This window comes from Musa acuminata, chromosome BXJ3-8 (assembly GCF_036884655.1).
Source record: "Musa acuminata AAA Group cultivar baxijiao chromosome BXJ3-8, Cavendish_Baxijiao_AAA, whole genome shotgun sequence".
Lineage (NCBI taxonomy): Eukaryota > Viridiplantae > Streptophyta > Magnoliopsida > Zingiberales > Musaceae > Musa > Musa acuminata.
Window position 1 is genome coordinate 45,118,674 of NC_088356.1, and position 14,509 is coordinate 45,133,182.

Genomic DNA, 14,509 nt, shown 5'->3' on the forward strand with positions numbered 1-14,509 from the left:
CCTATAAAAACCCTCACGTTCGGAACGAAGAGGAGGAGGGGAAAAAAAAAAAAAGAAAAATCCCCTGAGACTATCGACTAACTTGATCGTTGGAGGGGTCGGGCCGAGCTCTCCCGACTCGACCTATGTGCAGGGATGAAGACGGAATGCCTTCCACCGAAGGCCCAAGCAAGGGGTCTCCTCCCGGAGAAAACAGTGACCCCGTCGTGATCGGACCACCACGGTCGGTTACCTCAGCAGTCTCAAGGGTCGTTCAGGAAAATCTCCAATCATTCGGATTCGAACCCAACAGTATTGGCCCTGAGGCCACGGCGTAAAGATGTTGACACTGACACAAACATTGAAGGTGAAACAAAAGCACCATTTCCTCGATCTATTTACACAAATCGGTCTGTAATTTCGTATGTTATATTTCCATGGGAGCTCACACTTGACAGGAAAAGAAAAGAAGAAAACATAGACTGTACAAAGATGAAGCTCGTGCAGTCTTCTGAATCAAATGAAACAAGGTGAAGCTCACGCGCAGCACAGGGTCTCTCATGTGGGCTTCAAGTTGTCGAACATGGAGTCCCACCTCATGGCTCCGACTGCAGGCCCCCGGTAGCCGTCATCAGCAGCGGCGTTGCTGTTGCCATGACAGCCGCGAACCATCGGGCTAGCGCTGTGGGATCGAGACGGCAGATCGGCGGCGACGCTCATGCCGCGGTCGGCGATCATCAGCCTGCCCTGCTTCAGTAGCGCCAGCTTCGCCTTCCTCCTCATCGCGGCCCCGCTCCAGCGGTCGCCGTACGTGGCGTTGGCCACGACCAAGATCGCGGGACCGTTCGTGCAGCCCATCGCGCGGACATACCTCGTGAGGCAGTTCTTGGACTTGCTGATTACGGCAGCGAGCTTGGCGACAGGGACCGGCGTCGCCCTGCCGTCGTTCTTGGCTAGTTTCAGGATCTCCAACCTGTGCTTCGCCACGGATATGCCCATGCTCTGGAGGAAGTCATGGTCGAAGTAGGCTATATCCTCCTCCTCCAGCTCGTTGTCCATGAACAGGAGGCCATACTCGTAAGCCAGCGATGGATCAAGGCTGGACTTGGCGAGCCAGGAGTGCCAGTCCATGATTTCCGTGCTTCTCTGCGGATTCAACTGCTGCTAATGGCTTTATAGGGAAGCAGAGGAGGGGTGGAAGTGTGGAGCTCTTCTGCAGTCAAGCTGGTGGGCTCATCCGATTTGGTTTCTTTGAATTCACATGCAGTGGAAGCATGCATTACCCCTCCATGAAGACACAAGACTCAGAATCTCTTCATGTGCCTCGTTTGCCCTCGAACACATCAGTGAGCTCTCCATCATGAAGGTTAGACGAAGAAAACTACATGAGAATAATGACCCCACATGAATTGAAGCTGCATGATGATGTTGGTCATACTATCCCTACTAGCTTAAGCTTTAATCCTGTGATGCTTCAGTTTCCCCAACACGGCAGTGTATCAATCATAGCAGGAGGTTTAAAGTGCAAGACAACATTGACTGCAACTTTGTTTCATTGTTTATGCTGCTCATAAGAGCTCGGCAAAACTGCCCCAAGGAAAAGAGAATGATGGGACCGAAGCTGCAATCACGGCATGAGAGAAGGAGAGTGTTGTGATGAAAGGGACACCACTGTTGCCTTGCAATGAGGAAAGGAAGCAGACAACAACTCCATGGCAGATGCTTCTCATGCCTGCCCATGTTCTCTTCTTCCTTGCACCCGTGACAAGATTGGCTTGGCATAGAATGTAGACAAACAGAGTTGCAGTTGATACATCACCCAGGATACCAAACTGTTCCGAGGCCCCATTCTCAATTATTGCAGAATTTGGCGTCGAATATTTGAATGAGTATAATCTCATCAAATAGTTAATATAACTTGTAATACAACGTTAGCCTAATTTCATATGAAATTTTTGTAATGAATTAACTAATACATAAAGAAGGTTCAAAGCTTATACTTATATGAACTAAGAAAATAAAATTCAAATATACCAAGAAAATTGCATATATTGTGAGACGCAATCGTAGGAATATATAGATATTTGACATGCCACAAAATTCAGCAAAAAAAATTACTAGAAATACAAAACCGATAAATTCTTAATAACATTAGTAAAAGGTAAAAATATTGCTGTGAATAAAAATTACTTTACATTGTGCTGTTTTAGTGTCACTAATAAGTTCGCGTCGAACCCACGCTTTCTACCAAGCCTAATTTAATAGTATGATCGAGGTCCCGACATTAGGTCTTCGGGGGGCCCACATCACCACCATTCGTGGAACAGGTAGGCGAGCGGGTATTTAATAGAAATGCTAGTTATACATGATCTAACAAAAAATCCTGTACTTCCGCTGGGTTATCGGCACGCAGGTATCCGTTTTCAATAATGACCGTTGATCTACAGAATCTCTTCGCATCCAACACAGCTCTAACTACAAGTTTCAAGAGGGTATTACACCGGATTCGTCACGCGTTAACCTCGACCAATGGGTTTCTGATCGTATTCCGCTTCGACTTCTCCCTCCCCTCCACTCACACCTATTTAAGTCGATCGATCGATCTCTTTCAATCGTTCCCTTTGCCCTACGTATCCTTTCTGGGTTCTCTCATAGACTTATCTTTCGGCTCAGGTTGGTGGTTGATCTTCGTTCGTGGAGCAATTCGATGGAGAGGGTTAGGAGAGATGCTCACGCTGGGTCTTGGTACACCGGCAATGGTGAGTTCTCAATCCGTTGTACCCGCGAGAAGAGTATCTATGATTCAACTTTTAGACAGTCATGTATTATTTTGATGTGTGTTTGCGTCGTTTCTGATAGTATTTGGATCGCCAAATGGAAATTTTAGATTTTAATGTGGGAGAGATTGTTTTGCTGTATAGGTGGACATGGAATCTGAAGTGTAATTCAATTGGCTGTGTTTTGAATACTTTTGTTGACATTAGTTGGTTCTTTAAATTCTTTGGTTGGAATATTATGTTGGAGAGAACGAGTGGTGCATAGATTTGATCGGGATTCTAATGATAAGAGTGTCTGATTGATATCTTTTAGCAGCGAATAGGGATTATGGGGTGGATTTGATATTTCGATGCCTCTAACTGTACTGGAGGTTATATAAATTGAAAATATGTAGAATGATAAAATACCTGAAATTTATTGGCAATTTATCCGCCAATGTGAAGTCTTTCAGTAGCCAAACTATGTATGGTTCGCTTGTCATGGACTTTTGATTCACCAGCCTTTGTCTCAAAGGATCCAACTTTCTGAATGATTCTTGGAATGATAATTGATTGGATGAAACTTTATTAATGGGCAAAATGTCGCACTAAATTGGAGGATAACCTTATGATAAAAAATGGAGAAAGGATGAATTGTGGTTTGAGGAAATTAGATGCTGGTCAAGGATTATTTACCATGAGGAGGATGATTGATACCTGTGAGAATTGAAAAAAAAAAGAAGAGAAAATGTTATTAAGAAAATTAGTCAGTTTGTACTAAGAAATGTGTGGGGCACTGTTTCAACTTCCAATAATTAGAAATGTAGCAGAGTAGCTAAGATAATGTTGAGGATCAAAAGCAACTTGAAGTGTAATTTAAGCTTCACAATTTCTTTTTTAATTTTGCCTTAGATTGGTATATCTTGATGCTCCTTGGCACAACTTGCCTTCAACTAGAATTGCACTTAGTTGAAGCGAAAATAACCTAAGAATTGAAAAGAAAGGCCTGAAAAGGTGCTGTTATGAATATTTTCCGTGATGTATTAACTCATATGACAGTTGCCAACTTAAGACTATCTAATGTAACTTTTCAATTGGTTCAATTGATTTTTAGTAAAAAAGAACATGTTTAAGATGTATTAATGTGGTTGAATGGTCAACATGCTTGATGTTTTACTCCGATAAAGTGTTGATGCATTATTTCTCATGTAGCTTTGTTCTTTAAAAAAATGACAAATTATCAAACTACAATAGAGAACATAAAAAACTTCTACTAATGGGAAGATCAGAAAATGTTTGATTAACAAATAAATAAATGAATAAAACAATGCACTGCAGCAACAAATTCGATAATAAGCACGCCTGTTGAAATATATGCTTCCAAATGTAATCGTCCCATCAAGCACTTCAATAAGATCTTTCTGAACATTGAACAGATACCTTGTAATACAAACTAGATTCTTAGAGATTCAATCGGATGTTATGCCAACAAAGTCTGTTAAGTTTTGTTTAGAAAGATATTCTGTTCCTGTGATATTGGTTTTAAAAAATTGCAGATTTCAGCATTTGCATCAGAAATTGTGTTCATTCGATACCGTATCTTTTTAAGAAAACTGACAAATGTGTGATGATAAGTTTGGTTTTGAGACAAAAGAAGTCCTCCTGTTGCGATGCAAAATTTTCTTTTCTTGTACAAAGCCAATTAGGTACATCCAAGAAGATAAGCTATTTAAAGTCTTCTGCAGGGCTAAACAATAAATCAGAATTGTATTTCATAACTATGGCTTAAATGACAATGGACTCAGTTACAGCCAAGACTATTTTCTATTGTTTGCAGGTTTGCTCTTTCATTTGGTGAACAAGTAAGCATAACCTGACAAAGGTTTTTTTTTCTGGTTATGATTCAATTGCTTAATTCAAAAGAACCTTGAGAAATTTCTTAGTAGAAAGGAAAATTTACTCCTATGATGAGTAGTTTATGATTTTTTTAAATTTTCTATATTGTGCCTCCCTGAATTCTTATGCATAAAATTTTAAGCTAAGCTTTTTTAAAATTCTTTGCCTTTGATAAAGCATCTTTAGATAGAGGAAAGAAAAAACAAAGTAAATAAAAAATTTACAGTTAACTTGGAGCTTATCACAACAAAGAAATTATTCACAAGAAGAATTTTCTCTTCTGATGAGATCCTGATTTTCCAGCCAGCAAATTGGATGAGGAACTTGATGGGTGGCTTAAAGCAACTGGGCTGACTAAGTCTTCTAATGTTAGAGGCATCATTGCCCCGTAAGTCAGTGTATGTTTTGTAGATCTTGATAATGTAATCACATTTTGGTTTTGATTCTTTTATCGACTTTATGTGTTACAAATGCAGGCATGCTGGATACTCATATTCGGGTCGTTGTGCAGCATTTGCATTTGCTAACATTGACCCTACAAGCATGTGAGTTGAATGGTGCTTTCCCTTTCCACGATCCATGTTGCTTGGACATTCAAATATTTTTATTCTTCATAAAGCTGAAGATAGATACATCTCTACCTTGGCATTTAATCTATGTGTGGTATTATTGATTAAGTCCTAAGATCAAAATTGGCTGAATACATTTAACATCATTTAAGACTTTGCAAGAATAAAATTATCTAAGAAGAAATATTGTGGCCCTATGTTTTGATCTTTTAGTTACTTGTTTCTACATACATTGAGGAACTGCATCTTCTACAAGTATTATAGTCCTAATGAATTATAGTGACATATTTCTCTGTTAAAGATTCTGATGCCATTTTCATTTTGTAAGACCTAGTAGTTAAATGCCATTGAGAGAAATACTCGATGGTCCAGAAAACACCTTGTCTAAGCTTTCCAAGATCTTTAGTGCTTGGTCAAGGTTAGACTTAGCCAATGGGTATAACTCAGTCTTGCCTAGGGACCTAAATGACATACTTCTTTTTGGTAAAACTGATAACATATCATAGTTGTGTCCAAACTGCAAATGCATCAATATCCAGTACTTCTATTGACATTCTATATAATATCCCAAACTGTCTAAGGATTTGAAAACATGTTCTTTACAAAGATTTCCTTGGTCTTATTATGTGTGGGGTACATGTTTGGTGGAAACTTGTATACAAATTTTGAGGGTAGCCTGAAGTTGCCTTGAATTTTAAACAATAGCACTGTTCCTAGACCATGACACTAGATGGTCGATAAATGAAAGAACACTTCATCTAAGCCTTAAGAAGTAAAGATTTTTCCAATAAAGGGTTTTTACTACGCATTTCACCAGTCTGGATACACAGACAATCTATGCATAGCGACTTCAGCAATACTCTCAAATTCCAAGAGATGATGGGCCTATGCATGGTTTACAAGCCAAAAAGAGTATTGCATCATTTGAACTTTTTCCCGTAAGACCTGTGTTCTTGGAGTAGGCATTTTTTCTTGACAACCCAGATCTCAGAACCATGTCCTATTTGGTCTTACCATGCATGTGAATTGTCTTCTAGATGTTTATTTAAATTACACAAAACATACCTTAATAAGTAAAATTTTCACATGGCTATCCTTTTTGTCCTATGTGTCTGAGATATACTGTGTTGATGAGCATGTTATCATGTTGTGTCTGCATGTTGTTTTTGTGCCCATTCTTCAATGTCAGAACTTGGAAGTGCCACTTCTATTAGTGATGATGAAGGATAGTTAAAGGAATTGCATATGGTAGATCGTGTACCTTTAAAAATGTTTGGCTGCTGTCCTACAGCAGAGAACAGAGCCAAAGTGGGCAGAAGATAGGATTTATGTGGATGATGATAATATCGTGGCTTATTCCTTTACCACTATTGCCACAGCCTTAGCTTTCAACACTACTAAAATTTCTTTTCTTCTCAGTTGTTGTTTAGATGTAATTTGATTTTTATCTTCTTTCTGCGGAATAGAAGCTTATCTGTAATGATAATGAGCAAAACTTGCACTGGAATGACATGGTTGAACTAAAGCACTGAGACATGTAAAATGGTCAAAAAATTCACTGGTGAGAATGTCATGTATTTATTATGTTTGTGGCACATTGACAGAGTTTGAAATGGTGCTGAACTCCCCTTGAGGGAGTCGCAATATGGTTTACAAATCGTGGCTAATTATGCTTTGTTTGAACACTTGTGTTGCGAAGCTTTTGTTAAAATTTGATTTCTTCTTTTAGTAGCTCTTAAAGAGAGGAAAAGAATGCCACTTATATGCCCATTCTCATTAAGATTTTCTTAGTCATTGTCCACATCTATGTTACTATGCAGACTTGCAACATCTGAAGATTGTGTTATTTTGAGTTCTATTGCAGTGTTGTTGCATTTTACCTTTGACTAATTGACACTAAATCTTCCATTCCAGTTCACGAGTATTTCTACTTGGTCCTTCACACCATTATTACACTCCTAAGTGTGCCCTTACAAGAGCCACTATATACAGGACACCTTTGGGTGACTTGCCGGTTGATTTGGAAGGTACATCATATTGGACTGAAGAGAACATTTTACTCTTTACCATGTTAGTTTTATGAATTTTCAAACATTCCTCAACCTGCTTGAAGAGCTTCGTCTGAATAAATGCATCAAATAATCTGGAAGATCACTTTAGTTCTATCAAACAATGTACCTTGTTGCAAACTTAATACTTCAAAATAGGTGGTCTTTTGTACTTTATATCAGTACCATATAACAAATAAGTGCTTTGGATGAATCACCTTGGAGTTTATATATGGAATATGGCATGTTTACCCCTCTTTTCTATTATCAGCTTTCCAGTGGCCAATCCAAAATTAATAGTGTCTACTATCTTTTGTTGTTCCTAGTTAATGATGAGCTCCAGGCTACAGGAAAGTTTGAACTCATGGATCTTCGTGTTGATGAAGCAGAACATAGCATGGAGATGCATTTGCCTTATCTTGCTAAAGTATTTAATGGGTAAGTATATCACATATTTAGATCCATCTCATGACGTGTTACTGATTCACTCTTTTTTAAATGCAGTTATCCTGTTAAAGTTGTACCTATTTTGGTTGGTGCCATTAATGCAGAAAATGAATCCATGTACGGTCGACTGCTTGCCAAGTACGTCGATGACCGTAAAAATTTCTTCTCAGTATCATCGGATTTCTGCCACTGGGGATCTAGGTATACCAATGTACTTCTATTGTGATAATTTGTCACTTATCGGTTTCATTTATCTTTTCTATGTTCTGAATAATTAGCAACATCTTTGGTCTTGTAAGCAGCTAATGTCCAAGACAGTATTTGTTTGTTTTAGATCTGATACTAATTTAATTCTGTGTTGAAGAATGGCTTCATCTTGAAACAGCCACGAACTTTCAGATAAGCTTGGATTGGAAAATTTCTAGGGTGTGTCATGCAGAAAGACCACGAATGGATTACAATATTAATAATAGAACAGATGATCAGAAAAGCTGAGGAAGCTAAAAGGCTCATGTAGGTTTTGAGAAAGCTAGAAGGGTTGTCTGTATTGTGTCATGTTTGGATAAAATTTGTTGCAAACCTATCAGCTCTAAACTTTGATGAATTTTTGGGTAAAATAAATGAAGTCTCTCTGCACTATATCATTGATTACGATGATGAATCATCTGGGTTAGAGAATTTAGTGATGATTACAAATGGGTTTATACTTTTCTCCTGGCTTGATTGCTATTAGGTTCAATTACACACACTATGATGCGAAGCATGGTACCATCTACAAATCCATTGAGGTCCTGGACCATATGGGCATGGATATCATAGAGACCGGGGATGCTAATGCGTTCAAAGGGTATCTACAGCAATATGGAAATACCATCTGCGGGCGCCGCCCTATTACTGTTTTCCTCCATGTAAGAGTCATATTTCTTCTCTCTTCTTATTTTCTAGTCTAATGACAACCTCTACATGATCTTTTGTTCAGATGTTAAAGAACTGCTCCACAAAGATCAAAATTGATTTCCTGCAATATGAGCAATCCAGCCAGTGCAAGAGCAAGCGGGACTACAGTGTCAGCTACGCATCAGCCGCTGCGAAGATGGAGAGTTGATGCTGCAATGCTTCTGACCTTTTGTTTCCATGCTTCTATTTAAGCCAAGTTTGCTTTGGTCTGTCCACTTTGCTTTAGCTTTGCTTACATGCAGTATATGTTAGATTTGCTTTTAGTTAGCAGTTGTTAGTTGTGGCTGGTAATTGACCCAAACTTATAATGTAATCAAGTGCCTGAGTTTATTTCTTCATGTTTGGGTTACACTAATAGCAAAAGGGCTCACTGTATATAGATGCCTTTACGAATCCCATTATTCCTTTTATGAAAAGATGTTTCGATTGTTCAAACAAACAATGAGTTGATTTGATTAGTATATTATTGCACGAGCGATAGTGTTATTTATATACCATTTAATGTAATATTTTTTTTTGATTTTTTAAAAATAATAATCATGTATTTATATGATAAAAATTGAATAGGAAAGGATAAGACACTTAAAAAAAGATCAAAGTAGATGAATATAGAATGAGGAGAAGTGCTTTCTTTTTTTCCCCTAATCAATAATTTAAAATTAACATAAATATCCTTTAGCATGAACATTAATCATGACTATATCATAAAATCTAATAAACTTTATTTAAATCCATTTGTTCATGCTGATTATCCAAAGAACCCATTCTCATGTTTTAACAAAACTGATCGAATAGATGGATCGATTGGTTCATGCTCCAAAATGATTCGATGCACATAACTATTATGTGTATCAAATTACTTACTTAATGTTATCACAAATAGGGAGAAGTTAATATTACATCTATTATTTTGTTATAAAGCTAAATAGTAAAAATAAAAAAAAATCTAAATAGAAGTTCTATTTCATTCAAACAAAAGCCCAAAATACAGATAATTCATCCATATGATAACACCTTATTGTCCTGAAGGAAATAAATAAGTATAGAAAATCGAGAAGAAAAAAAAAAACTTGTGCATTTTATTTAAAATTTACGATTATTTTTATTTGTCAAATTTAGAAAATATCAAAAATGGAGGCGTGAGAAATAGATTTCCACAACTTTCTTGTAGTCCCCAGTTAGATACGGGTGGGAGGTAGTTGTAATCCATCGAAATCTATCCCATAAATGACAGGCGGCGCCAGCCACACTCCCATAATGCCGAATCCGCGTCGCGGACCAAAACCCTAAAGTATCTGGGATCTTCTCCATATGTATCTTTCGTAAAAACTTTACAATTCCACCTGGAAGCCGTCTGTTCACAGGATCCTCACTCCCAACATGACACATATACGGATAGATCCCTGGATCGTACGATGGCATGGAAAGGATCCCGGCCGAAACCCTGAGCGCCCAAAACCTTTGTCAATGGTTTTCTGCGTTTCTCGAGAGGGGTAGCTCGAAGAAACCCTGATAGAGATCTTGCGCTGTAGCAGCGCGTTGAAACTGGTCTCTCTATCTCCCCGCTCCCTCTTCTTCTCTTCGACCTGGGTGTGATTCTTCTCCTCCACCTCCTCTTCCTTTCTTCTCTTCTACGACCTCGGTTAAATCCTTCTTTTCCGCTGCTTTTTCTCGCTGGTGCTCATGGATTTCGGTACCTGGCTTGTAGATATGGAGGCGTTGTGCCAAACCGAGAGTGGTGGAGGTTCAGCTCTCTGCTCCATAATGGAATTGCTCGTGGTGGAGATTGTTTTGGCTGCGGAAAGGTCTCTCCTTTTGCTTCTTCTGGAGGTTTGGATGCTCTCCCTCTTTATTTTCCTTCCTGCTTTCGTTCTTTGTTAGCAGCCTACTAAAGTTGACTATATGATGATTGGAGTGGCTACAGTGCTTTCCTTAGTGTTGAGCTACATAAGCAGGGAGGATTTTTTAGCTTATCTCGGCGCTTAATTGTCTGAGTTCTTTAAGTTAATGGTCTGAGCATGCGCCTTTGGCATGTTGATCTACGGCATTAGTTGGTTTTTAGTTGTATTTGGGAGATTGTTACCTTTTTCTGGTGTATTACTGCATGGATTGTTGTTGGCATAAAAAAGCGATTTTGGACTGTTTGCAAGTAGCTTAAGAGGATATCTATACTTTTGGGCTTTACTGATTAAAATAGTTTCTGTCCTATTTTCCTCCATTCATGTATAGCCTGCTTTCAGATTTGTTCACTTTATCATCCAGTCTCCGGATCTTTGGAAGAGCGATGGGTTTTCTCACATTGGTGGCAGTTATATGGTTGGATGGGCTGAGAGATTGCTTTGTTCTTTTTTTGATAGCTTTTACATGTGTTGGAATATAGAGATATGTTAATATGTAAGTTTGCGAACATACTTGAGCAGAATTAGGGCCTTATGTGTTTTATGAGTTACACCACTCCATGATATCTTAGTTTTCGTAGGTGGTTGAATCTCTTTTTCCCCTAAGAATTAGGTTCTCGAGATTTTTCCACAATTACTTCTCATTTTCTTTTCTGCTTTAACTCCTGAAGCTAGGCTTTGAAGTGAAGGATGCCCTGTTCCACCCTTTTTTTTATTTTCATCCTCGTTATGTTTGTTACTTTAGTAGCGCTTATTTTCAATCTTGTTACTCGTCTTATGTACAGTGCACATGATAATGCATGTTTGTTGGTTTTAGTGTAGATAGCAGTACCCAAAATAACAAAGAAAAAAAAAGAAACTACATTGTAATTGAGGAGTGCACGAACCTTGTTATGGGCTTGGAGTTGTTTTTTGGCTATAAGTGCTTGTTATAGTCAATTAAAAAAGTTCTTAATATCTTGAACTAGTTGCCTTCCTATTTTATGCCAAAATTGGAATTAGCTATGTTTGTCCTCATCAAGATCTTTATGATTTCTTGCTTCCTCTATTTTGAAGTCACATTTAGCTTTCTGTTTGATCTAAATTTGCATTATGGTATACTTTAAGTTCTATCATTGGCCATATTCATTACTTCTTTATCAGCTATAGGGTTGATGTGAGGTTTTTGATCTTAACACTTCTCTGTTTTCTCCTCTTATTTCACAGTTGACATTTCCCACTTATATTATAGGCATTAGAGTATGATAAGATGTTGGCAAAGATGAAGAAGTGAGTAGACATCAAGAAGCTATTTTAGTTCTATGTGTGCGAGAAAGTTGGTCTTTGTCCATGTATCTCTCTAGGAACAGGTACATAATAATGGGGGGTTGCTTTCTTTAGATTTGAAAACTCATTTAACAGCTTTCATGAGAGAGAGAATATCTGATGTGTATATGGTGGTGTCAAATTGGGATGTTCCGATCAACGTCCAAATGTCATAGAACCCAGTTTTGATCTCATGGGCTTGAGGTGATCAGAAACTTTGCTGCAGTACTGTAAGTTTTGGATTTGCTGGAAAGTGATAGGAAAACCAAACAAAAAAAAAGTTGAAACGAAAGTCCAGATAGAGAATAGAATAATAATATCTCTCTCTCTCTCTCTCTCTCTCTCTCTCTCTGAGACAGACACACAGTGTGGCCAACAAAGACATCCAATACAACAACCTGCTCTAGGATTGTAAAAGGGTTTAAGTATCTTTGTAGGGGTTTCTAACATCAGGTTTTTTATTAAGCTTCTAAAATTAGGTGTTTTGTCCTTCTAAAGTTAGTTCCTGGATTTTAAGCTGGTGGGCTGTATGAGTTGGTGTTTTTTAATTCTTTGCATACTATTTGAGGAGCTTACTACTTACGGTATTTTTTCTTCTTCTATTGCTGTTATATTTTTCTATTTTGTGCATCCAATATCTAATTTCATAGTAAATGTCATGCAATGCTCATGATCCAATTAGTTATTGCCATGAATTGAACTGCAGGAAGAGACAGCTACTTATGGTTGTTAGTTGCAGCTTGGGTTTTCTTACTCTCCACATGTTGGGGTTTATAATTTCATCTGCCAGAAGTTTCATATTTCTTTTTTGTTGTTCTTATTTATTGCATCCATCGAAATCCATGTGACTTTGTTCTGCATCCCTTACTAACGTGATAATATAAATCATGTATCCGATGCAATTTATGGTCAATATTTGCATTTTAGCCTTTAGTCTGACGAGTGTGGGACATTGAGCTGCATTAGTAGTTTTCTTGAAATGGTTGTTTTTATGTTTTTTACAAGCTCATGTGTCTGAATTTATTAGCGGATGGCTGATTCAATGGTCACAGGACAGTATATGTGGCCAAATTCTTAAAATTTTGTTGATAATCTTTTCCTGCCTTTCTTTTCTATCGACCGTGATTCATACAAACTAGTTATCATCAAAATGGAACAAATTAGTTGTTCAAATATGAATTCCATATTTCCTTCATACAAATTAACTTTCTTCTGTTCCCACTAAAAATTGAACTGTTTTAGGTTGGATCTTTGTCAAGTCAAACTGGGCCACTGGATGAAGGGTATGAAGGGGTTTACAGGTAGATTATGCTAGCCTTCCGTGTTACTCAACTGGCTGTTTCACCGTTATAGTCGGTTAAGATTGTTCTAAAGGCTCTTACTCTTTGCTTTTCTTTGTAGGTTACTTCGAGGCGGTAAACAAGAAGTTGTACCGGAGAACAAGGATGATGGTGACTCAGATGATGATAATGATGATGAGGATGACAACAACGAGGATGGAGATGATCAGGATGATGGAGGCGAAGATGATTTCTCCGGTGAGGAAAATGATAACGAGGGGGACGAAGAAGCTGATGACCCTGAGGGCAACGGTGGAGGAGGAAGCGAAGAGGATGACGACGATGACGACGACGACGACGATGATGATGACGATGATGAAGACGAGGAGGAGGGTGAGGAAGACGAAGACGATGAAGAGGATGAGGAGCTTCCTCAGCCACCTGCCAAGAAGAGGAAGTGAGGCACCGGATATTACGTCTGGTCCTTGTAGTTTCATTTCATTTCATTTGAGGCTAGTGTTGGTTAGGTAATAGCAGTATGGAGAGTTGGGAGTAGGACTTCATACATCAGGTAAAGAGGGATGACTCCCTCTGATTGAATTCAAGTTCTCATGTGTGTTTTAGTCGTAAACATAATACTGGCAGTCGACATTGGATATATTTAAGCTCATTCATTAACAAAACTTCTCAAGAGTATCCGCCCCGGCTTTGGAGTTCCTTATTAGCAATTAACCTTCTCATGCCTTTTTACAGTGGCAAGAAGGTTTCTTTTGGTTATGTTTGTGGAAGATTTGTTTGCTTAAGATGAGTAGTTGCAGAAATGGTGTAATATTCTGATGGATTTTCTTGGTCAAATTGAACAGTATCAATTATTCGTAGGGGAATCATTCATAGTTTTTCCTTAATTAAGCTGATTTGTTAGTGCTTCATGCATCCAAATCTAGTCAACGCAGAAACTGGAGACCGGACGCCAATAGCAGGAGAAGCTTCAACCCGATGTGTGGTTTAGATTCTCCTTCGGCTTTCCTGCATCTTCTTCTTTAGCTCGGTCCTGCCGGTGTCGGCAGGTGTATTACCACTGCGAGCATCGCCCTACAAAGGCAGGTTTGTGCCTTTTGCTTTCTTCCCGTTAAATCTGCCTTCCGACACGGCACATCGGTGGACTGTTGGGTGAGAAACGGTGCTACCCTCCTCTTGTTCGATAGAATGCTCGAGAGGAGAGATGGAGACCCGACCCAAAGCGAAGCCCTCTCTCTCTCTCTCATCTTATGTCTTGCCCCATCGGTTGTCGACGACACTTCGGTCACCAGCAGCTGCTGCTGCGGTGTTGTCGTTGTTGGTGTCGGCATTGGTGGCAGTTGTATCACGTCACGT

At 38.7% G+C, this 14,509-nt stretch overlaps 3 protein-coding genes across 4 annotated transcripts; 2 read left to right on the forward strand and 1 right to left on the reverse strand.

Annotated features, from left to right (window-relative positions):
• Positions 1-340: 340 nt before the first annotated feature.
• Positions 341-1,710, reverse strand: LOC135644345 (uncharacterized). Its single transcript, XM_065161829.1, has one exon. It carries the CDS (start codon positions 1,108-1,110, stop codon positions 538-540), a length of 573 nt encoding a protein of 190 aa, XP_065017901.1. The 5' UTR covers positions 1,111-1,710; the 3' UTR covers positions 341-537.
• Positions 1,711-2,553: 843 nt separating this feature from the next.
• LOC135646017 (uncharacterized) lies at positions 2,554-8,990 on the forward strand. The gene is made up of 8 exons (XM_065165071.1): positions 2,554-2,738; positions 4,935-5,019; positions 5,108-5,176; positions 7,115-7,227; positions 7,575-7,686; positions 7,753-7,896; positions 8,429-8,603; positions 8,675-8,990. The coding sequence occupies exons 1-8, from the start codon at positions 2,687-2,689 to the stop codon at positions 8,798-8,800; spliced, it is 876 nt and encodes a 291-aa protein (XP_065021143.1). The 5' UTR covers positions 2,554-2,686; the 3' UTR covers positions 8,801-8,990.
• A 1,095-nt stretch (positions 8,991-10,085) lies between these two features.
• Positions 10,086-13,831, forward strand: LOC103996300 (uncharacterized). Of its 2 annotated transcripts, none has more exons than XM_009417192.3 (4): positions 10,086-10,200; positions 10,361-10,482; positions 13,098-13,156; positions 13,257-13,831. In XM_009417192.3, exons 2-4 carry the CDS (start codon positions 10,363-10,365, stop codon positions 13,594-13,596), a joined length of 519 nt encoding a protein of 172 aa, XP_009415467.2. In that variant the 5' UTR covers positions 10,086-10,200; positions 10,361-10,362; the 3' UTR covers positions 13,597-13,831. The 2 variants fall into 2 exon arrangements, with proteins under 2 accessions (XP_009415467.2, XP_009415465.2); XM_009417190.3 differs by having other exon boundaries at positions 10,103-10,242.
• Positions 13,832-14,509: the final 678 nt, after the last annotated feature.